At 31.4% G+C, this 21,555-nt stretch overlaps 5 protein-coding genes across 5 annotated transcripts; 4 read left to right on the top strand and 1 right to left on the bottom strand.

Annotated features, from left to right (window-relative positions):
• The first annotated feature begins 954 nt into the window (after window positions 1-954).
• Tsp_10606 (putative RNA recognition motif protein) lies at window positions 955-2,496 on the top strand. Its single transcript, XM_003372315.1, has 7 exons — window positions 955-987; window positions 1,202-1,300; window positions 1,390-1,683; window positions 1,745-1,912; window positions 1,967-2,131; window positions 2,372-2,421; window positions 2,451-2,496. The coding sequence occupies exons 1-7, from the start codon at window positions 955-957 to the stop codon at window positions 2,494-2,496; spliced, it is 855 nt and encodes a 284-aa protein (XP_003372363.1).
• A 163-nt stretch (window positions 2,497-2,659) lies between these two features.
• Window positions 2,660-5,248, top strand: Tsp_10607 (hypothetical protein). The gene is made up of 8 exons (XM_003372314.1): window positions 2,660-2,704; window positions 3,404-3,455; window positions 3,545-3,603; window positions 3,737-3,896; window positions 3,997-4,101; window positions 4,274-4,443; window positions 4,744-4,808; window positions 5,197-5,248. The coding sequence occupies exons 1-8, from the start codon at window positions 2,660-2,662 to the stop codon at window positions 5,246-5,248; spliced, it is 708 nt and encodes a 235-aa protein (XP_003372362.1).
• Window positions 5,249-5,925: 677 nt separating this feature from the next.
• On the top strand, window positions 5,926-7,027 carry Tsp_10608 (hnRNP-L/PTB/hephaestus splicing factor family protein). Its single transcript, XM_003372313.1, has 6 exons — window positions 5,926-5,929; window positions 6,228-6,320; window positions 6,384-6,481; window positions 6,539-6,657; window positions 6,728-6,869; window positions 6,959-7,027. The coding sequence occupies exons 1-6, from the start codon at window positions 5,926-5,928 to the stop codon at window positions 7,025-7,027; spliced, it is 525 nt and encodes a 174-aa protein (XP_003372361.1).
• Window positions 7,028-15,040: 8,013 nt separating this feature from the next.
• Window positions 15,041-15,677, bottom strand: Tsp_10609 (conserved hypothetical protein). Its single transcript, XM_003372312.1, has 3 exons — window positions 15,638-15,677; window positions 15,475-15,611; window positions 15,041-15,163 (listed from the first exon to the last, which is right to left on the bottom strand). Exons 1-3 carry the CDS (start codon window positions 15,675-15,677, stop codon window positions 15,041-15,043), a joined length of 300 nt encoding a protein of 99 aa, XP_003372360.1.
• An 862-nt stretch (window positions 15,678-16,539) lies between these two features.
• On the top strand, window positions 16,540-21,537 carry Tsp_10610 (conserved hypothetical protein). The gene is made up of 5 exons (XM_003372311.1): window positions 16,540-16,770; window positions 18,849-19,568; window positions 19,663-19,777; window positions 20,072-20,277; window positions 21,400-21,537. Exons 1-5 carry the CDS (start codon window positions 16,540-16,542, stop codon window positions 21,535-21,537), a joined length of 1,410 nt encoding a protein of 469 aa, XP_003372359.1.
• Window positions 21,538-21,555: the final 18 nt, after the last annotated feature.

The following is a 21,555-nucleotide window of genomic DNA, read 5'->3' as shown; positions in this document are numbered from 1 at the left end:
AATCTAAACTGAAAATGTGGTATTAATATATTTACGTGTGTGAATTTGCAAATTGTCCCTTCCATTGCTGTTATCATTCAATTTCACCATGATGACTCATAGATGTTGGCTTGTTTTACAAGTTGATGGAATTTTTATTTTTAAAAGTAAATCTGAGATTTGCTTTGCTTTGTGATCCATTAAGTGCCATGTTGAAAGCGTTTCAATTAATTAGTGGAGCAGCGTTTGTTTTTGACGAAGGAATAGTTTAATTGAAGAGAAAATTGTATTCTAATAGCAAAGGTGGGTTGTGCGAGTTGAAATATGAACAGCATTTTTAAATTGAAAAACAAAAAATGACTTTTGTTGATCAAATTCTGCTAATTGTACTTGTTATCATTCTCATTCATTGATTATGAATAAAAATCCGATGCCGAGTTCAAAATCACATCTATCATGGTGTATTGCTCTGTTCATCATTTTATTATTAGTATTATTTTCATTTCAGCTGAAGTTTAATTTCTTCATCATATGCGTGGAAATGTTAATTAGTCGATTGATCGATCAAAATTCAACAACAACAACAGTTTTGTAAATTTCAAATTACAATTGATTTGTTTCAAGCAAACGCTGCAGATGTTACTTTCAATTTTATCACTTCAAAAATCTGGATGACGTGTTATTCGTTGTGAAAGTACTGTAGATTTGCTTACTGATCATCCGTTGCTTGCTTTATTCTTCTTTCGTTTCACTGATTTTTTGCCATCGGGGAACAACAAAATGAAACTTACTGCAAATCAAGTGTTTTTTTTTCGTTACGGATGAATGACGAGCGATAGAACAAAACAAAAAAAAGAAAATGATAAATTGAAAAGTTTTAAAATTGTTCAACTTTTCAATCGAATTCAATTATTTATTTTGAACATCAACAGCAGCAAAAGCAAAAGCATTTTTCAAATTTGTGTTGTTGAAAAAATGATCCCGGGCTATATTCGGAGGGGTTTCGATGTGTGCTTGCTGTTGGAAATATTTGGTTTTCAATTTGAACTGTTTCGAATTATTTTTCTACTCGAAAAATGCAAAATTTTACAAACAATTTTGTGAAAATACAAACTTTATTGTTCTTTTTTTCTTTAATATTTTAAATCCATACTTGCATAAATTATTAATGATTAATTTTTTTTTGTATTAAAAAATTATGTATTTTGAAATATTTTTTAAGCGAGCACCTCCGGACGATTTAACAGCTTCGAGTGATGAGTTGGAAATGAGCGTCAAGTTCGAGGGCACTGTAGTTCGTTCGAACACTGACGCTAAGAAGGTGAGTAGGCGTTTATGTTTGAATTTTCATTTCAATTGAAGAAATTTTCTTGTCGACCAGCCAAAATGATAGTTGTTAATTTTTTATAGCCTCGATTTGGTGAGCAACAACAACAAGAAGAAGAAGAAGCACGAGTAGTAGGAGATGAAGAAGATGACGAGGACGACGACGACAACGATGAGCACGAACAGGACGAGGAAGAAGCTGTATCCGAGGAAGTTACAGTTTCTTCCAATCAGGAAAGCATCTTCGATAGCTGTAGCATCAGCCGTGTGGTGCATTTGCGCAATTTGCCTTCAAATCTTACAGAAGTTGAACTTGTTCAACATTTCATCTCGTATGGTAAAATTGAAAAAGTGCTCCTGTTGAAGGGCAAGAATCAAGTAATCTGTTAATCTGTTTTTTTTTTGAAAAAAATATTCAAATTTTGTCATTTCTTTACAGGGGTTTTTACAATTTGCGACCATAACCAGCGCCAGAGCTTTGATCAGCGCTGTGGACGAGAATCCGGTCGTCATCCGTGGCAAAACTATTTTTTGTCAGTATTCCTATCATACAGTTTTGGATTCTCAGAGTCGATTCTCTGAAAACAAGAAACATTTCTCTGGCTTGGTATTTTTTTCTCTTATTGCATTTTTCGTGTTGTACTATTTTTTATTTATTTAGAATTTATCCGATCAAGAAGCATCATTAGTTACAGAACAGAATCGTGGAATCCTCAGGGGTATTAATAATACTGCTGCAGTTCCAAAAAGAGAAACAGGAGGTACTGTGCTTCTTGTGGTGGTTACGAATATTTTTTATGCAGTCACTTTGGAAGTACTTCATCAGGTATGGTGGAATTCTTTTAAATATAACTAAATAATGAACATAATTTACATGAACGTTGATTTCTCAAAATTATTGCATTTCGAGTAATATTTGGTTAAAATATGTATTTTTTAAATTATTTTTCTTCTCTTCAATTTGCACATTTGTACAAATTTATAGAATTTATTATTTCAAATTTTCCCTTTAGAAATTTATAAAAGCAGTCATTTGGGTACAATTATCAATTTGTATAAATATAAGACGTGTAAAACAGACGACTTGCGCAAAAGAACTTTGAACATGCTGATAGAGTAATTTTATTCAATTCGTGGGTTTATAGAGTCGGCCGTCAACATTCGTCGATTTCAAAATCGCCAAAAAGATAAATCCTACTTTTAGGTACTGGTGTTTGTGTGTGTAGCTGTGGATCTGCAGATTCAATGCAGAGGTTGTTTCCGCATATGAGCTTCCACACAATAACAGTAGTGATAACGACTTAACCAAACCCCGAAGCTAAATAACTGCTACTGATGCTTAGATGAAAGAGATATGAATATTAGAGTGAAGGGAAAGGAAGCGCGCTGCGAACGGCAGGTTAGCTTACGTCAGCAACGGTCCCACGATTGACGCTTGCTCCACAGACGGTTCAACTAGTCCAGGCATGTCTGGAAGCGCAGTATTTTTGCTTTCATGCTAGCATAGTCCAACACAGCGTGTGAATAAGGCAGAATTTGAGTAAATTCGTAATGCATGAATCCACTGCTATAGTCACAATGTTTTATTTAAAAAAAATGCACCGGACAGTCTATTAACTTCTGCTAAGCTTGCATGCAAGAACACACTGATCCTTGTAGCTTGCAGACAATTGCGTAGGATTATAAAAAGCACTGGGAGGGGTGGGGTGTATGAATAGAAGCGAAAATTCGAATTCGACCATCAAATTCCATTTTATTACAGTTGGAACACATAATTCTCAAAAAAACTTCCAATTATAATTGCATTTTTAAATTAATCTATGCTATTTTCAAAGCTTCTTGACAAAATTCTTTTCTTGTTTTCTTGTTAGACATTGTTCGCGAAGATTTTCACACACTTTATCATAAAATATCATCAACTGCATCTTAGCGACTTGATTTTGTGCGCCATTTGGTTCATCTAAATTTGTTAATTTCGTTAGCATAAATAAACAGTAGCGTAATATTTGAATTTTCACTTGTCTGGGGGAAGTGAATTTTGAAAATTTATACACACACACACACACATATATATATATATATATTTGGTTTCTTTTAGGTTTTCGTGACATTTGGTACCGTCCTGCGTATTATTATTTTCCATAAGAATAGTAAGTAATAATTTGTGAATCGCATTATTTTTTCTCCACATACAACTAGCAGAAGCGTTGATTTTTTTTTCTTATTTTTTATTTTTTAGACAACTTCCAAGCGTTGATTCAGTTTTTAGATCCTATATCTGCTTATGCAGCAAAAATGGTAAAATTTGTAATTCATTATTTTTTTGAATAATCAATTACGGTGGAATGAGTAAATAAATAAAGAAATAAATGATGGCGATGAATTTGTGAAATAAAAAAGTCAGAATGAATTTTTTTTTAAATTAATGTAGGCATTAGATGGGAAACCATTGATCAACGGCTGTTGTACGTTGAAAATTGAATTCAGTAAACTGGCAACACTGAACGTGAAGTACAACAATGAAAAGTCTCGTGATTTTACGAATCCAAATCTTCCTTCCGGTGAAGTAACTGGCCAAGGATTACGTTTGGGTGAGATGAGGAGCAAATTTCATTGCAACGCATCATGGATATCTTTTTTTTTCTTTAATTTAATTCTCTTGTCATCATCGTTGAAATATTGTTATTTCAGCAACTGTGATGCCAGCTGTGCCTGCGTTTTCACCATTGCACGCAAGTTTGTCACCTTCTGTGGCTATTGCGAATCCATTCGCCCCTGCTGCTGTTCACATTGCAAGTAATTGCTAGGATTAAAAATCCGTTTAAAATTAATTTCACGAGCATGTTCATGCACATTGTTATTATTATTTTCTCAGATCAGATTCCAATTTTACACTTTTATACAAAATTGAGAACAAGTTGAAAAGGTGTATTCATTTGCAGAAATAATTACATTTTCTATGACACAGGAGGTGGAATTTCGCCAACCAATTTGCCAATATCGGCTGTCAGCTTCAATACTCCAACCAATACTGCGCTTCAGCATGGTCGCATATCGGCGCTGCAAATGCCGCAAAGATTTTCCAAACCTCCACCACCGTTAAGCTCTGTTGTAACGGTGTCCAATCTGGAGGCGGAAGTAAGTGACAATTTGATAATTTTTATCTTCATTTTTGACTAAAAATTCATGTTGCATCATATAATTTTTATTATTATTGATAATTGAAATTTTGAAGGAAAAAGAAAAAAAAATTTTTTTTTCAATTCTACTAGTTGTATTTTGACGCGTGTTATTTGTTACAAATTGTTTTGAAGCAAATTGTGAAAAAAGCAAATTGTTTTGAAGAGAATTAATTGATGAAGCTTCATTATTTGTATACTGTAATAAATTGTAAAATTAATTTGAAAACAAATAATAATAATAATAATAATAATAAAGCAGACGTCTTTGAACAAACTTATTACATGTTTAGTTAGTGGGCGTTGTTTCGAGATGATTAGGCGGTGTTTTGTCGAAAAATGTTGTGTAAAAATTGAACGAACTGTTCTAAATTTTATTTATTTGCAATTAATTGTTTATGATCATCTAATTTGCAAGGCTTAGTTTTAATTTTTTTATTTTTTTTCTATACTTTATCCATTTTGATTCGAACAATCAGCATCGGTGATTTATTAATCTTCTCTTCTCTTCTACTCTATTCTATTCTATTACATTCTACAAATTTATTTATATATATATTATCTTTTCTATATACATATTTTGGCATTGCTTTTCTGCAACCTACACTGCTGCTTTTAAGCTCATTTTTTAATACTTTTATTAAGAATATTATCAGTTTTTTTTTGCTTTCACTTCCTGTGCTACTGTTATTCATTGTGACTCTTTTTTTAGAAAGTCACGCCCGACGCTCTGTTCACTCTCTTTGGTATGTCTTGCCTTATGAAATAAACAAATAAATATACATATTTATTTATTTTTTTTTAATTTTGGCTGTTTTTTTCTGTTGTCTTTTCTATTGTAAATGTTGATCACTAACTATAATGTGTGCTAATTTATGATTTCCTAAATTTTGTTTATATTAATTTTTTGCACGTTCCATGCATGATGCTTGTTGTTCAAAAAGGCATGTGCAAAAGGGAAAAAGAAAAATGAATAAGGAGACAGAACACATTTTCAGATTTCATATTTCATAGAACGGTGGCAGTTGTTGACCAACCAGTGATCAAATTGTTTGTCAAATTTACGCATGATAATGATTTGACATGTGTTTTTTCAGATTTTATTTATTTGTTTATTAATGATGAAATAGATCTGCATATGCTTATTGTATTTCAAAGTTGAAAAAGCAAATAATCAAGAAGCAAATTCTTTCCGTTCAAAATGTACTTTTCAATCGAGCGAACAAAGACGGATGGCATATTTTATTATAATTGTTGAAAAATGTAAACTCGGAGCACTGATATATATATATATATAAGCATATTGAATTATTTCCTTTTCATTTCTTCTTCTTCTTCTTGTCGAGAATACAGTCTGTTTTAAAGCTTATCAGTAAGCAGCGTATGCTGATTTTTTTCTTTTGACCAGAATGCATTGAACAGCATCATTCCAATATCAAACATGGGTTTTTTGGCTCATTTTAAACGCTTTTTTTATTTTATGCTTTTTACGTTTATATTTTTAGTTTTGTTATGGAAATTATGCAAATTCTCTTTTTTGTTTGGCAAGTTATGCAGTTGAAAATTGTGCACGAACGGTTGAAGAAAAAGAACGTCCAATTATTTTATATGCTGTATTTAATTTTTATTACTAATTTTTCATGTATTTTTGTTGCTTTTATTCAAAAAAAAATAATTATTTGGTTGCTTGCTCTTTTCTGTTAACAAATTATTATTATTATTATTATCGTTATTGAAATTCAGGAGTTTATGGTGACGTGCAAAGAGTGAAAATACTTTGCTACAACAAAACAGTTGCACTTATTCAATACACCGAACCTTGTCAAGCTCAGCAAGGTAAACTAATAATTTGTATATTTTAATTTTTTGTTTAATGCGCAATATATTAAAATCATTAAGCAATACACAATTTGGACGGTGTATGTTTGTGGGGAAAACCGATGCATGTATCACTTTCTAAACATACCTCTGTTCAACTGCTGAAAGAAGGCCAATCGGTAATAATAATTAATATTTGTCACTTGTTGATGTTCTCACATTTGTTCTGTTCACAGGATTATGGTTTAACCAAAGATTATTCCAATTCTACTCTGCACCGATTTAAAACACCCGGAAGCAAAAATTACACGAACATTTATCCACCTTCTTTCCGCTTACATTTGTCCAATATTCCGTAACAACATTTCTTTTTCCTTTATTACATTCGTATTATTATATGTATATTTTTTTGTTCATTTTTTTAGACATTCTGTTAGCGGAGAATTTATAAAAAATATTTTCGAGCAAGCTGGATTTGAAGTCAAATATTTCAGATTTTTTGCAACCAACAGAAAAATGGCCACTGTTCATCTCGAGTCATTGGAACAGGCAGTAGAAGCATTAATTGTATGATTTTTTTTTGATACAGCTTATCAGTTTATCAGTTTGTGATATCAGATTTATATAATATGTTATCTATCGTATGCATGCTTTAGAAAATGCACAACTATCCTCTGACTGAAAATGGTAATCTGCGTGTGGCATTCTCGAAACCGGAAATTTAATCATCATCATCACAATTGCTGTTGCTTCTTGGCTAGTTTTCACGTACAGTTTGTGGCTTGTATATTTTTCTTCTTTTCTCTTTGTATTATCTTCAATGCAATAGTACAGTTGTTGTCAATAACTGCAATGATAATTTTTGCTGTATATTTTTTTACTCATAGTTTTTCCGGATGAAAAACAATATCCCACAGATTATGGAATCATCATCCGTTGATTTGCGATTTTGGTTTTGCAATTTTGTATGCAGCATTTATTCATTTTGAAAATAACATTCGTTTTGTTCATCACTACTGTTTTGGAAAGTATGTATTTATTCAAATTTTCTATTGTGAAATAAATAAAAGGTTTGTACGTTCGTTCGGCGATATTCGGTTTCAGAATAATTCGATGCAATCGAACACAGTTTTCCAACAACTGAAACAATCAGTATATCTTTGCATTGTAATGCAATCGGTTGAATACAGGCAACCAAACCTACAAGCTCAGAACATCTTGCAGCTCTTTAATTAGTTTAATTATTTTGTTTCCAACTCATCAAAATTGATTGTATGTATTTATTATGCATAGATTGTTGTGCGTTATCCTAGTAGAGAGCTGTTTTGAAAGTCGAGACGAAGCAGTGTTTTGAGAGGGATAAACGAAGTTGGTTGGATATTGTTTTTCAAAAAAAGCATCTCCGTCCGTCTGTTTGTCTCTGTGATGATTGCATTGTATTGCAACTGAAATTTTTGCCATTGCTTTTTTCTGTTCAAGTAAGCTTAATTCGACCGATTTGATTTCAATTTTACATCAATAATGCACAATATAACATAAATACAGTAATTGTGAATAATCAAATCATATGACACAATGATGGACAGAAAATTTGTATATTAAGTTTATTATTTTTTTGTCATCATCATCTTCTCATTTTGGGACAATTTTATTGAAAATAGTTTTTTCATTTGAAAATTAAATAAATAAATTATAAATACAGAATAATCGATCGTACAAAAAAGAGATTTATATAATGGATAATGTTGAAATGCAGTTTTTTTTCCATTTCTGCTATTGAAAAATGGGAAAAATTTTTTTTAAAAGAATTTTACACATTGAATAGGATGAATTTTGTTTTTCGTTTCTTTTGCTCATCAAACAGTTAGTTGATTGATTGACATGACATGTGGGATATTTGATGAGAGTAATAAGTAGAAAAAGAATTGTTGCAGATTTATTGTTCAAAGTTATGCAAGTTGCACAGCGTGGGACTTTTTTTTGTACGGGAGAGCTTTATGGGCAATTATTTCCGAAAGACTGATTGCTGTTGGCAGAAAGTGAAAAAGTAATTTATTTAAAAGCACCATCGTCACCGCGGCAATAGCAACAGTGGATCTGCAACAATATGTATGCAAAGTTCCATTCATTCATTCATTCTTAGCAGAATCATCCTGCTTGCAGTGAAGCTGTGCGTGGATTGATATTTTAATACGTCGTCATTTGCCCATTTGTGAATCATGTTCAATGGCAAAGTTTCATTCAATCAGAAATGCCTAACAGAGCAAACAGTTCATCGTACACTTTCCCAGGATAGAGGCTTTCTATGCATACGAGGAAAAAATTTTTTTACAAATTTATGAATTGCTTTTGTTTCTGTTCGTATGTTTCAAAATGCAAAATACAACTCATTATATATGACAGAACATATCCACATTCATAGCTTCATTCAACAGTTTTCATCCATTTGATTTTTATTCATGATAAACATTTCTGACAAGAGAAAAGTATAATTTAATAAATTTCAAAATATTCTTACCGGTACAAAGCAGACATATATAAATATATTCATAATATTACTTTTCCTCTTTTGTATTTTGTAAAACAAAAAAAAAGAAAAGACTACAAATGAGAAAAACTGACATTTACGAATAAATAAATAGTAATAGTAAATTCGATTTATTATTTATTCATGGATGATTTGATTGGGGGGAAATTTCTGTTCACATTCGATTATATCAAAATATATTTCCAATCTTTTGCTTTCAATTATTATTGCGTAAACACTGCTTGCTGCTCATCATCATCATCATCATTTTGCATCATCTTTTCTCTTCAAAGCAACAACACAACTCAGCGTCAATAGATTTCACTTTCTCAATCGAAATAATCCATTTGCACAAAATTTACCACCACCAAATGAAACGAGAACAATTTGTAAAGCAGAATGCCATTTTGTAATTTTGTTGTAAGTAGTTGTGAGCTTTTTTGTTTTATGCAAATTTTCGAACGGACTTTTATTTTTCACTTTTATCAACCAACAGTATTATTTATTACTTTTTTTCTTAACTTCTATGCTTTGCATTTCTGTGAATGGTTCAATTAAATCGTTCCTGATTAAAAAACTATTCATTTTTATTCACTCATATGAATATATTTAATTAGGATATAAAACTTTTTCTTCGACATTTTCTAAATATATCTATATCATGCATGTTAATTGAAATGTTTTCAATTCGAACAAAACTGTGGCAATGTATAAATTAGCATAAATGCGAAATGTTTTTCACATTACGTCAATGTATTGTATTTAATTTTAAATGATACGATGGTTTTACTTTGGGATAAAATTTTACAACAACAGCTCATTTATTTTTGCATTTTCACATTTGCACACGTCTGTGATTCGTTTTCTCGTGATAACTAGATCAATATTGTGAACAGATTATTATTTTTTTTTAATTTTCATACTTCATGAAAATGAGGAAGTGTTTTGAATTAATGTAATAGAAATATTCTGTTTTTTTCTGAATGCAACTGTTGATCACATTTTCAAAAGCAATTATCGTGAAAACACTGCCTGCCTGTCATATCAGTGAGCTTGAAATCTGATTCAAGTTACTTTCAATAGAGCAGATTGAGCAAATAATTACTTTGAGCAGTGCCGATTCAGAGGGAGGACAAAGTGAAAGTGGTCGGCTTTGTTGAAGAAGAGAAAATCTTCAAAGCATCGAATTAGTTTGTTATTATTGTTGCCTCAACGTGGCGGTTGAAATTTTAATAAAACAAAAAGCTCGCCTGTTCACTGCTTGTTCAACATTTTGTGACTGTTTATTTCAAAAGTGATCCCTTTGACATGTAGACAACAGATTTGTCCAAAAATTATTTATTTAGCATCTGTTTAGTCGTTTTCTTCAAGGCTGTATGTAGTGTCATTCATTTTCAAAAGCTGTTTATTACGGCTGTATAATATAATCACAGATGGAAATGTTCACTGGTAGAATAGAATCGAAGTATCATCTCCGGCAGTTTAATTGACCGTTAGTTAATTAGGTGAGCCGATTATCTTCTTCCATATGACGATTATGAATGTGTGCGCCATGAGATGAATTATGATTCGAAAAGAGAATTCAAAATTCAGCATTCCATTTTGAATAAAGTAATAATGAAAATGTTGATTTTGCCGTCGGGAATTGAGCTAGCAAAAGCTTGATCAAATGAAATCAACACAAAACAACTATATACTATATTATATTATACTATACTATACTTTGCAACGCGGAAACAATAAAATACCAAGTTAACTTGCATTTTATTATGTGTTATATAACATTTATGGGCATTTTTTGAAATCAATTTCCAATTCTGACAATTGAAAAGAAATGAAATGCGTAAACTGACATTTGAATAATATATATCCCAAATAGTGAAAATATGGATTTTAATAATGAAACAATATACATATATATATATATATATATACTGTTGAAATGTTTTACGTTATTTATCACGTTAATGGCATAATTTATTTTAACAAACTGCTTTGTTGTCAATGACATCGATCTTAATTTTACATGTACTTTATGTATTATTTTAGAACATTAAAAGAAATTTCTTTTTCTTTTCAACTACTGCTCACGCTGCACTGCATATTCTGATGATTATTTTCCATCTTGTAGAAAAGCAGTTCTGAATAAACTTTTCCTAACACTTTCACTTTTAATAACGCTTGTTTTGTTTTTTTTTGCAATTTTATGCCGTTGCTATGGTAAATACTGGCATATAACTATTGATATATTTTTTGTTTTGGTTTTGAAAAGTTATTTATAAACCAACAGTTGCTTGCTTTGCACACCTTTCCATTTGTTAATAATCGCATTTGCTTTTCAATCAGTTTCCATTTAAGAAAATTTGATTTTTTACAGCTTGCTCATCACTGATGAAGACTGCTGCATCAGCCATTTTAAAACTACCTTGCCTCGTATTTGAAAATATCTATTTTATCGCTTCTAGTTCAACAGATTAGTCCATTGTGGAACATTCCACATAGAAGCTAGCTTTCTTCAAGCTGAAAATTTTACTGGTTTCAACAACCGAAATGAAAATTTTCATTTTAAATAACATTAATGGTAATAATATATTCATTAAATTGTATTCATTTTTCATATTCTCAACACACATGTATATAATATATGCTGTATTTATGCAATTATCATGCTCATATTTGTAAGGTGAACGCCAGTTTTGCCTTTTTCAAATAACAAACACTAGGACAAATAGGATTGTCGTTTGCCATGCCTAATGCGCAAATATCCAAATCGAAAGCACCACCGTATATTTGGCATAATTTGCATAAGTTGTCTGTCTTTTTGCTTCAGTTTGAAATTGCACACCGACGTCCACGTGAAAGAACAAGTGATTATTTGCATATTAAAATGCGCTTACTTTTGTTTGCTTTGTTTATTGGATTTGGTTGGTCAACAAATGGTATTAAGAACGGAAGAACAAATTAGAAGGGAAGTGTTGCACGCTGAGGGACGGACGGTGATATAAATTATTAGAATTTTCGAAATCGTACGTGTTTTCTTCTCTGATTGAAAAGTGAATTTTTCACTATTGATTCTGTTCAACTGTATATATATATATATATGCATATGTATTATGTATGCATGTATGTAGGCATGCATGCATGCAAGCATGTATGATTGTGTATTGAACAGCAATTCAAGCTTGGTGGCAATTTTAGCCAATTTTCATCACTGCTTTCGCCAAACTGAAAGTGAGTTTCTCCTCTCATTTGCAGTTCTTAATTTCTGGAAATTTCATATCCTGGACGCTAACGGGATGCTTTTTATTTCTTTAGCGACGCCAGAAAAATCGAAACAGGCCAGCTTTGGGGAAATAATCACGCTCCGGGATGTTAAGTAATTATATGACGGGAGAAAAATTAGGCACGGAGATGGCCAATGAGATGCCCATTTGGGCTTTGATAATCCACGTTCGATGCTTTACAATGAACAATTCCAAAAGCAACTTGTACCCGCAAGATTTACTAAGTGACGTCAAAGTGATTAGTCACGTTCACTTTACGACAAGCTATAATCATGATCAGCCACTTTTGGTTCATTGAATATTATTATTACATCAACAGTTGCGGCTTTCTTTTCATCTGTTGTTGTTGTAAGGTAAGTTTTTTTTTTAATTTTAATTATAAATTATTATTTTCAATTTATTAATTTTATATTTTTTATTCTTTGATAATAATGTTTTTTCTTAAAATTTTTTTTCATTTCTCACAAATGCAATGTGATAATTGAATGGAGGATATTTTGTACATGATTTCAGTTTTTTTCCAATTTGAGTTGAAGAACAGTTTTTTTTAAATGAAAAGTATATTTGAATATATTCTTATTTCATTGTGAATAGACAAATTCTAATATTGTTCAATATTTATTTGAATTTTTTTTCAATGCGATACTTCAATAATCAACGTTCTTCTCTTCGTGATCAACATTTGAACAACAATGCTTTTCTTTTGTCACGTTTTTTCAATTCAAATCATCAAAAACATAAAACTGTATATCTTTTTTTAATATAGCTGATTTTACAACATTTTTACTTTATTAAACTGTATATTATTTGCATTTTACTAGGCATCACGCATAGTTTCAGGTAACATTCAAGTAATTCAAGTAACATAAATAGCAATGATAACTTGGAATTTTCATCCTTCTAGTATTACTGTTTTGTTTGTTCAAGCGTTCGGCAGAATTAACTAATCGAATTAGCACAAAATAGGCATATTCAATGTTGTTATTATGAAAAATTTGCATATATGGAAGAAAGCAAAAACAAATGGAAGCGGAAGTTGCTTTTTGTCCGTATTAATAAAAATGTCTTTAATGTTTTTTCTGTATTCTAATTCAATCGAATGTACAAAAGTTGCTTGATGTTCCAGTTACATTTACTCAGCAAATAATCGAAATTTTATTATGTTATTTTAATTTTCAATATACAAATGACAATGTCTTTTCTCAGATCTTCAATAATAGATTTTATATTTGTGAAAAGTTAGTGTTCGATAGATCAAATTCTTTGAACTTATTTTTCAATTAATTATTCATTTATTCTGATTTGCATAACAGTTCTACCGACTTAATGAGCTTTTTCAATTTGGAATAATTGAAAGTTTTAATTTTTTTTACAAAAGCAGTGACGTAAATTTTATAGTAACAAATAAAAACTGTATTACGTATTTGCATATTATTCTTTTACGCGTTAGTATATTTTATTTTATTTTATATTCTATTCTGTTATACAGTATAAACATTAATGTAAAGTGATATCACACAAATGAAGAATAAGTTTGATATTTTTCAAAAAACATTAAAAAGCTTTGTTTGAATGCTGCTTGAATGAGAACAATGTCAGTAGGAATTGTCTGCCATTAAATGCAATTTATAACAATAACAACAATATGACTGACTAACAGTAGCAATAAAATTCGTCTTTCAAAGCACATTTATTACATCTGATGAATTACATTCCACGTTTTACACTTTTCACATTGAAAATTTTCCACTATATAAATGGATGAAATGAAGTGGTGAAGTATTTCTTATATTTAAGCTTGCTGTATTTTCCTTCCTTTCTGTTGGTTTCAAATCAAGATTTGTTATTTTGTGCATTTCATGAAAATAAACTTTTAGAGGTAAATTGAAGTATTTTCATAGCATTATTAATTAATTATCTATTTTTATTTATTAATTTATTATTTTTTGTTTAATAATTCAATCAAATTGCAAATCATCGACTGATGATTCTCTTTCTTTGGCTTACACTTTATGCCTGATAAATAGTAATTTTTTAAATTATACATATCAACCTCACAAATTAATGTTCTTCTTTTGAGCTATGAGCATTTTATTTTATAATTGTATATTCTGGGTAATTTTGTGTATAATAATAAAATTGTAAGGGCACTACTATTATGCTGTGTTTCATCATCGTCTTATTTATTATATTTTTAAATGCCAGAAATATAACTTAATATGACAAATATTTCCACTTCTTATTGAGTAAATTATTTTGGACTAAAAATTTTTATCTTGAAAATCGCATTATAAAAGTTGATCAATATTAAAAAAATGATTATCAAATTTTATCAATTGAATACTGTAGAAAAATATATGCTATATTTTCGTTTGTTTGGTTTTTTAAATGTAGGATGTGTGCTTCAGGGCAGAGTGATGGTACCTTGGGTAAATTAATTGACAGAGAGCTTTTTTTATAATGCTTAAAGGTGGACATGAAAACCATACAGTTAAAGCATACATTGTGCAGTTTGTAGTTGTATTTGGAAAGCTTTGTTAAAATAACACAGACGCACCCGCATACACGTGACGTGATGTTTCAGCAATTGTCATGGTAGTGTTGTGTTGTTTGTTCAAATTTCCACTATCTGAATAAAACACATTAAGTCTGTGAATGAATGAATATCAATGAATGGACGTTTCTTGTCGTTGATCTTAAAAAAATAACATGGACATTATTTATTATATTAGTTCTTCATTTAGTGTGAGGATATTCTTTTGCTGATATTCATTGTAAAATTTTATACAATTAAAAATAAAAAAGAATAATAAACAAAGAATAATATAATCAATTAATATTAATCAACATACAGAAACAAAAGTAACTGAACGACACAGTTTGCTTGCAATTCTGCTTGGAAAATATATCAATATTATTTAATTATTCTACTGATGGCAAGCGGTGTCATCATGTGTGAATTTCATGGCAACATTTATTACATTGATTAGCTTCGAGGCATTTAATATCGCACATTTGAGTGGCAATTTTCGGCAATTATAAGAAAGAGCCTTTAATTTCATACCACTTCATATATACACACATACATGACCATACATACTATATTCATATATACATATAATATATATTTATTTATTTTATTTAATTTTATTTTATTTATGAATATTTTTCATTCAACTTCAATTCTTTTCATTCGATTTCTTTGTTTATTATACCAATAGCAGCGCTTCAGTTATACTGAAAACTCGATGAACATTTAATATTATATTTTATGCACATGATAGAAGGTCACACTTTGTTGAATCAATTAATCCTGAAACGGATTGATCAAGTTTTAATATGAGGAAGACTTCTGTATAACATATTCGATTATTCCTCCAATATTAGTAGCCATAGTAGTAGTAGTAGTAGTAGTAGTATTAGTAGCTGTTGTTATTGTTGTTGTATATGAAGTTGAAGTTGTAGTTATAGTAGTAAATATGTTTTGATTTTTCTCATCTAAAACAGAAAGAACTCTGACAGACTAGCTGTACTTATCCTGCAGACGAGCAGCTGTGCAAACATTATTTCTAGCTTAATCAAAATGCGCTGCTATTTCATATGCAAATCTTTTATGATGGTGATGTTTACGTAATTTTGAATTTTTTGCGGGAAAAATTGCTATTGCTTAGAACATGGCATCGTTTTGAAGTATAAAATTAATTCATCAGTTTTTAAAAGAATAATAAGAAAAAATAAATTTTACAAATCAAGAAATACATCCGAATTTATCATCCTTATAAGTATTTTGGCTTTTATATATTTTGTATTTTACATTTATATTTTCCAATATATTTTGGAAAGTCAAGATAAAGTAATTTGCATTTTATTTAGTTGTATTTTGTTCTGTTTATTGTATTGTATTCTGTTGTATTGAATTGAATTGAATTGTTTTGTATTGTATTGCATTGTATTGTATTGTATTGTGTACAGGAGGGAGAGAGAAGCGAGCGAGCGAGAGGGAGGGGGAGAGAGGGAGAATAAACGTTTGGGTTATGCACGCGATTATCTTAGCTGCCGTTTGGAGACGATCTGGTTGATAACAATGCGAAAGGCAGCTAAAATTACACTAGCCAGATTAGCACATTGTTCAGGGATGATTGACGGTTTTCCATTGAATATGCAGCAGCGAGCTGACGGGAAGCGTAATTTTAGCGAATTGTCAAACGGCTGATTAGCGAAGGAAACGTCAAGTGGATGCTTTTTACAGTCCAAGCTGATCGGACTGAACAGTTTAAAAAGCAGTTCTTAGTAGAATTGAATATCTTTCAAAATTCAACCTTATCACGGTAAGGTGTATATTTTTCTTTCTCTCTCTCTCTCTCTCTCTATTTTCTTATTCTCTACCTTAGTTGAGAGTCTATATTAGCTGATCTTCTGTGAAAATATGACTATGGAAGTAGCAGTGACCATTGGTTGTGTGCTGTTCGTTTTGTTGGTTTTGCTTGTTTGTCTTGGCTGTGTAGCGCGTCATTCAATTAACCAAAAGTGTGCCAAACGAGCCAATCAAAGAGCGGGAATTGTTTCAAAAGCTGGTCAGTTGCATTCTACTGCCAAGGATGCCAATCTGACCATAGTATCTTCGTTGTGCAAAGATTCTGCTGACAAAACTGAAACGGTACGTACGTACGGTTTTACAGCTAACAAACTTATTATTCCTCTTTTAAGTTGTTGTGTTGTAAAAAGTTTCATTGCTTTGTTTATTTGTTTTTTTATTTTTATTCTTCTCTGTACTTTTTGCATTGCAATTATCATTGCTATTGTTCATTTTCACCAAATTTTGCACAAATCATTTCCTTCTCTTTTTCAAAGGTACAAACAATTCCACTGACGCCACACGGTAGTCTATTTTAAATATCTAATAATGTTGTCCTTATAAAGTTGACAATTTTTATAATAGAGCATCGTGGATATTGTAAAATAATTTACTTATGCAGTTTTTGTCAGATATTGATAAACTGCAAACATACCTTGTAATCACAAACTGTGTGCAAATCTTGAGCATGGCAAACAAACATTTGTATCCGACGAAAGCCATGCAGCTGTAAAAACACAATACAGGTTCAGCATAGAGAAACGTTTTTCAAAAAATAAAAATAAATTTTTTTTTTCAAATAATAATTATAATTCATTGACTTTGTGTAAAAAGGGAATTAACTGTTCGTATGATTGATTCGGAATTGGAAAATAGACACCGATTGCATCAGTAGTAGTTGCGGGTTGATTTGAAAAAAGAAAGTTCATTTATTTGCTCATTTGCATAGTGCATTTGCAATAGTATCCGTTTTTAAAAATCTGTTTTTTACTTACTGTTCTGAACTTTCAGTTCATGAGTATGAATATTTTTTAAACTTTCTGCAAACTTTCATGATTTATTATGTTCAATCTTGGGCATATTCCGCTTACATAAAATCGAACTATTCGAACTGTTCTGCTTGAATCGTAAAATTCAATCGAATAATGTGCACACAATTTATGCAAAAATCGGTCAACTTTAATCAACATGCATGCATGTAAAGCATTTGAATTGTCGGGCAAAAATGTATTCAAATTTCCATATAGCACGTAAAATATCTCGACCAAATATAACGGATTTACTCGAGTGATTTATTGGCTTTTTGTTTTACCAACACTAACAATTTTAAAAACTGCACGAATTCACCCATTGATTATATTAACAAATTAATTATTATAATTAAAATTTCATTTTAATAATTTAGCATGTGCATTTTGCTCACTCTGTTTGTGCATCTGAACATTTGCATTGCAAAATTACGTATGGTTATTTCTATTAACGGATTTAACGACAAAGTTTCATTTCCAATTGCCTCTCTTTTATTCGTCGGTTTTATTTTGAAAATACGCTTTCAAATGTTGAATTATTTATTGTCTGTTTATGGTGGAGTTAATTAGTGAACTGTTTAGTTTAGTTGAAATGAAAAATAAGCAGAATAACTATGCCAATGAAAAAAATTTTTTGCTTCCCACACTTCGCCGACCATTGGTCAAATCTCGTACACAGCCAATGGCAGCAAGCAGGCAGGCAGGCAGGCAGGCAGGAAGCATGAGCACGAGCATGCAAAACGAAGCCGTTGTAGCAAATCTAGTCGTTGCTGTCCTTTCACCTCGAGTGTTTTACATTTTGTAGTTCAATCAATCATCGAATACCACGACTTTGCCCAACAGCTTACACTGTGCTAAAACCTTTTTGTTCTGTTAATTTTTCAATTAATTTCAACTACGGCTTCTATCAATAATCTACGTCTAGATTGCACTGGCTGTAAAAAGTTTGTGAAAATTAAACAGAGCTCTAGCTTTGATTTATTTCACTTCACTACAATTCAATTCATTTCAATTCAAGAAAGCATTCTTTGCTTCTGTCGTGCTTCCCGTAAATGTAAGTTTATGTCATGTTATACAAAATGCGCAGAATACATTTTATTATAGCATTAACTGACTGACTGACAGCCTTATATATATTGATATATATATATATATATATCTGATGAAATTCAATTTAAATTGCTTCTAAATTTATTCATAAATGTTGAAATGACATTTTACAGTAAGATGTTATTTTAATTTTAATTTTTTTTGTTTGGTTGTTGCACAACGATGCGGAAAATATTTGCTAAATTCTTTCTCTTACTGACGAAGGGTTTCTTTTGAATGACCGTTCAATAAATAATGTTTAAGAAAGATCCACCGAAGGTGAAGACAGAAGTCACGCCATTATTGCAGCACCAAAAAATTTCTGCCCCAAAAGCGATGGAAAAAACACCTAGCACAGAGCCGAGTACAAGTGATGAAGTGCAACGTCAATCAGCCCGTCAAGCGTCCAGTACAGTGCTTTCGACTGTGCGTCGACAAAGCAGTGGGCTTTACAACAATATAGGTAATCTAAATTTGCATGAAAAGAAAAGAACAATTCTGAATCTGATATTTTTTTTCTTAGGAAACATACAACCAGAGTTGTACTTACGACGCGGGTCAGTGTTGACTCAGATTTCTGGCTCTGATTATGCGGTCGGTACAATACGTTTGAAATTGAGCTATGACAACAGTCGTTCTGATTTTGTTGTCCGCATAATTGAAATAAGCCTCGAATCGTCCACTGTGACCAAATGCCGAGTGGGGGCGTGTCTGCTGAATGGTGCCGCCCAGACGGCGCCGCGATTCATCGAAACAGCAGCCGCAAAAGGGAATTTTATATTCGAAGAGCCGCTGAAATTCCCAATCCCAATTGATGAATTGATGAGGCGCAAACTGAGGTTGGAAATTTTCGGCCTGGAACCGCAGAAAATTTTCATTGGAATCGTCGAGCTGGATTTGCTTGTAAACGACCCTTCGGCTGATATTGAAGTGACCGCTGAAATAGAGCGGAGGCCAGACGCGGCTGTTATCACAAGTGCTGAGGTAGACGACTACATGATTGTGGATGGATAGCTTTTCTGAGAGAAAAAAACGAATTGTTTTATTCAAATTAATAATTGTACTTTTTCTTTTGTAGCAAGGCAACAATGGTGAATTGGAAGTTCGATTGAAATACATGTCATCGATCAATCGATTAATAGTCACTTTACTCCAAGCAAAAAATATGATTTGTGACAAAGACGCTTCAGCAGGTAATATTTTACAATAGGAGTGCGTGTTTACAATTTGCATGTGTTATGTATAATTGATTAATTTATCAAAGTTAAAAAAATGCATTCTGTGCTTTCAATTCTGATCTATACATAGACTTTAATGTGTTTTGCGAATTTGTTGTGCAATTGTTATTTTTAACGTGCCAAGTGACATTTTGTACAACCAAAAATGAGAAGAATAAATAGACGTTTAGCGTGAAAGGAATAATCCGCATTTTATTTGTATTATTTTTCAAATATGAAGATGAAATATAATTGTGCATTGCTGTTTAGCGGAAGTTTGGATAAAAGTGAAAGTTTGGCAAGGGGATAGAGTTTTAAAAAAGAAGAAAACCGCAGCAGTTCGGTTTTCAAATCCGTTGGTTCTTAATCAAGCGCTCACTTTCAATCTCTGTGAACAAAGTGTGCAATCGTTGGCCGTCGAAATTGTGCTCTTCCATGGTCACCAGTGGAAAATGACAAACAACTTGATAGGACGGGTAAGTCTTTCAAATTATGATTTGTTATTTGTTGGAGCAATATGCAAATTTAAATCTCTTATGATGGCCCAAGGACAATTATGCATATTCGGATAATACAGTTTCATCATTGTCAGCATCGTACGATTCTTTTTTTGTATTTCATAATGCAATATGTGCAAATCTTTTTCATTCCGCTGAATCAACTGAATCAGTTTTGCATGCAAAGCTAATATTATAAAACTAGTTTGGTGATTATTGAAAATAAGCTCATCCCGCTAGCATACTTCAAAAAACAGTGGTTAAAAATATAGCTGTTGTAGAATAATTGCTTGTTCAGCAACTGGAAAAACAGTGAAATCGCTATATTTGTTTGAGTTGCTTTCTTTTTATGAAATTAATTATCTTTTCTCAATGCGGTAAGCTAAGCTTTTTCTCAAAATGGCGCGTTTGCTTTTCTACATTCAATGGAATGCTTCCCAAGTGTACATGAACATTTGAAATATTCTAATTTTCTGCTAAATGTACTTTACATGTAATATAATAGCTGGTTTTCAGTTTTTTTCCACTACTGAGTGTTGTTGTTCAATTGTTTCTTCTAATTTGAATTCTTTTTGAATTGAAACTGACTGACGAATAATCATATGCTTCCAAAAATGGCAAATAATCAGACTGTGTCGCATAGATGCTTATCAACTCATCATAGGCAGTTTTTGTAAGATACCAGCTATTAGACGAAAGTCACATTTAGTTCCTGTTGATAGCCGGCTTTGGCTGTGGTTGCTGTCGTGTCATTCTACAATGAATTATGCATAAATTAAATCTTGGAAAAATGGGAATTGGAGAAAATTGCAAAATATGAAGCATAGTAGAAAGGGGTATGCTTTTAATTAGAAGGAAATTCTTAGCTCTTAAATTGCATTTGCAAAAGTTGTGTCACTTTCAAAGGAAAGCATGTATGTATATCAGAGAATGGAATATATTTAAAAAAAAGGAATATGCTTCAGTGTAATGCAGTATTTGCACCTATAGTGAAAATGTATTTTTTAATATTTTCACAAATTTGCATTAAAAAAAGCAAGTAAAAAATGTCTTTAAAAGCCAAACTGGGCCATCAATTTATGCAATGCACGAGTGTTTCAGGTTTTAATAGGAGAAAATGCACCAAACAGCGCAGCCCAGATGCACTGGAAATCTGCAATTTTTTATGGAAATGAGATGACATCTTGGCACCCTATACTAAACACTCTTCCCGTACCCGAACGACGCTATAGTCAATAAATAGTTGTGCTTTTGTTT

This window comes from Trichinella spiralis (assembly GCF_000181795.1).
Source record: "Trichinella spiralis strain ISS 195 chromosome Unknown Scfld9, whole genome shotgun sequence".
Lineage (NCBI taxonomy): Eukaryota > Metazoa > Nematoda > Enoplea > Trichinellida > Trichinellidae > Trichinella > Trichinella spiralis.
This window is presented reverse-complemented; position numbering and strand designations above follow the sequence as displayed.

Excerpts from the sequence above, each read along its gene's own strand:
- Tsp_10607 (XM_003372314.1), top strand. The coding sequence starts at position 2,660 with ATGAATATTAGAGTGAAGGGAAAGGAAGCGCGCTGCGAACGGCAG. Across the intron at positions 3,456-3,544 it reads TATTATTTTCCATAAGAATA|ACAACTTCCAAGCGTTGATT; the intron begins GTAAGTAATAAT and ends TTTATTTTTTAG. Across the intron at positions 4,809-5,196 it reads TGTTTCGAGATGATTAGGCG|AAAGTCACGCCCGACGCTCT; the intron begins GTGTTTTGTCGA and ends CTCTTTTTTTAG.
- Tsp_10608 (XM_003372313.1), top strand. Across the intron at positions 6,658-6,727 it reads TTACATTTGTCCAATATTCC|ACATTCTGTTAGCGGAGAAT; the intron begins GTAACAACATTT and ends TCATTTTTTTAG. Across the intron at positions 6,870-6,958 it reads AGGCAGTAGAAGCATTAATT|AAAATGCACAACTATCCTCT; the intron begins GTATGATTTTTT and ends TGCATGCTTTAG.
- Tsp_10606 (XM_003372315.1), top strand. The coding sequence starts at position 955 with ATGATCCCGGGCTATATTCGGAGGGGTTTCGAT. Across the intron at positions 988-1,201 it reads ATATTCGGAGGGGTTTCGAT|CGAGCACCTCCGGACGATTT; the intron begins GTGTGCTTGCTG and ends ATATTTTTTAAG. Across the intron at positions 1,301-1,389 it reads CGAACACTGACGCTAAGAAG|CCTCGATTTGGTGAGCAACA; the intron begins GTGAGTAGGCGT and ends AATTTTTTATAG.
- Tsp_10610 (XM_003372311.1), top strand. The coding sequence starts at position 16,540 with ATGACTATGGAAGTAGCAGTGACCATTGGTTGTGTGCTGTTCGTTTTG. Across the intron at positions 19,778-20,071 it reads TGACAAAGACGCTTCAGCAG|CGGAAGTTTGGATAAAAGTG; the intron begins GTAATATTTTAC and ends ATTGCTGTTTAG. Across the intron at positions 20,278-21,399 it reads CAAACAACTTGATAGGACGG|GTTTTAATAGGAGAAAATGC; the intron begins GTAAGTCTTTCA and ends CGAGTGTTTCAG.
- Tsp_10609 (XM_003372312.1), bottom strand. The coding sequence starts at position 15,677 with ATGTTTGCACAGCTGCTCGTCTGCAGGATAAGTACAGCTA. Across the intron at positions 15,612-15,637 it reads CTGCAGGATAAGTACAGCTA|ATGAGAAAAATCAAAACATA; the intron begins GTCTGTCAGAGT and ends TTTCTGTTTTAG. Across the intron at positions 15,164-15,474 it reads TTGGAGGAATAATCGAATAT|GCTCTTTCTTATAATTGCCG; the intron begins GTTATACAGAAG and ends ATGAAATTAAAG.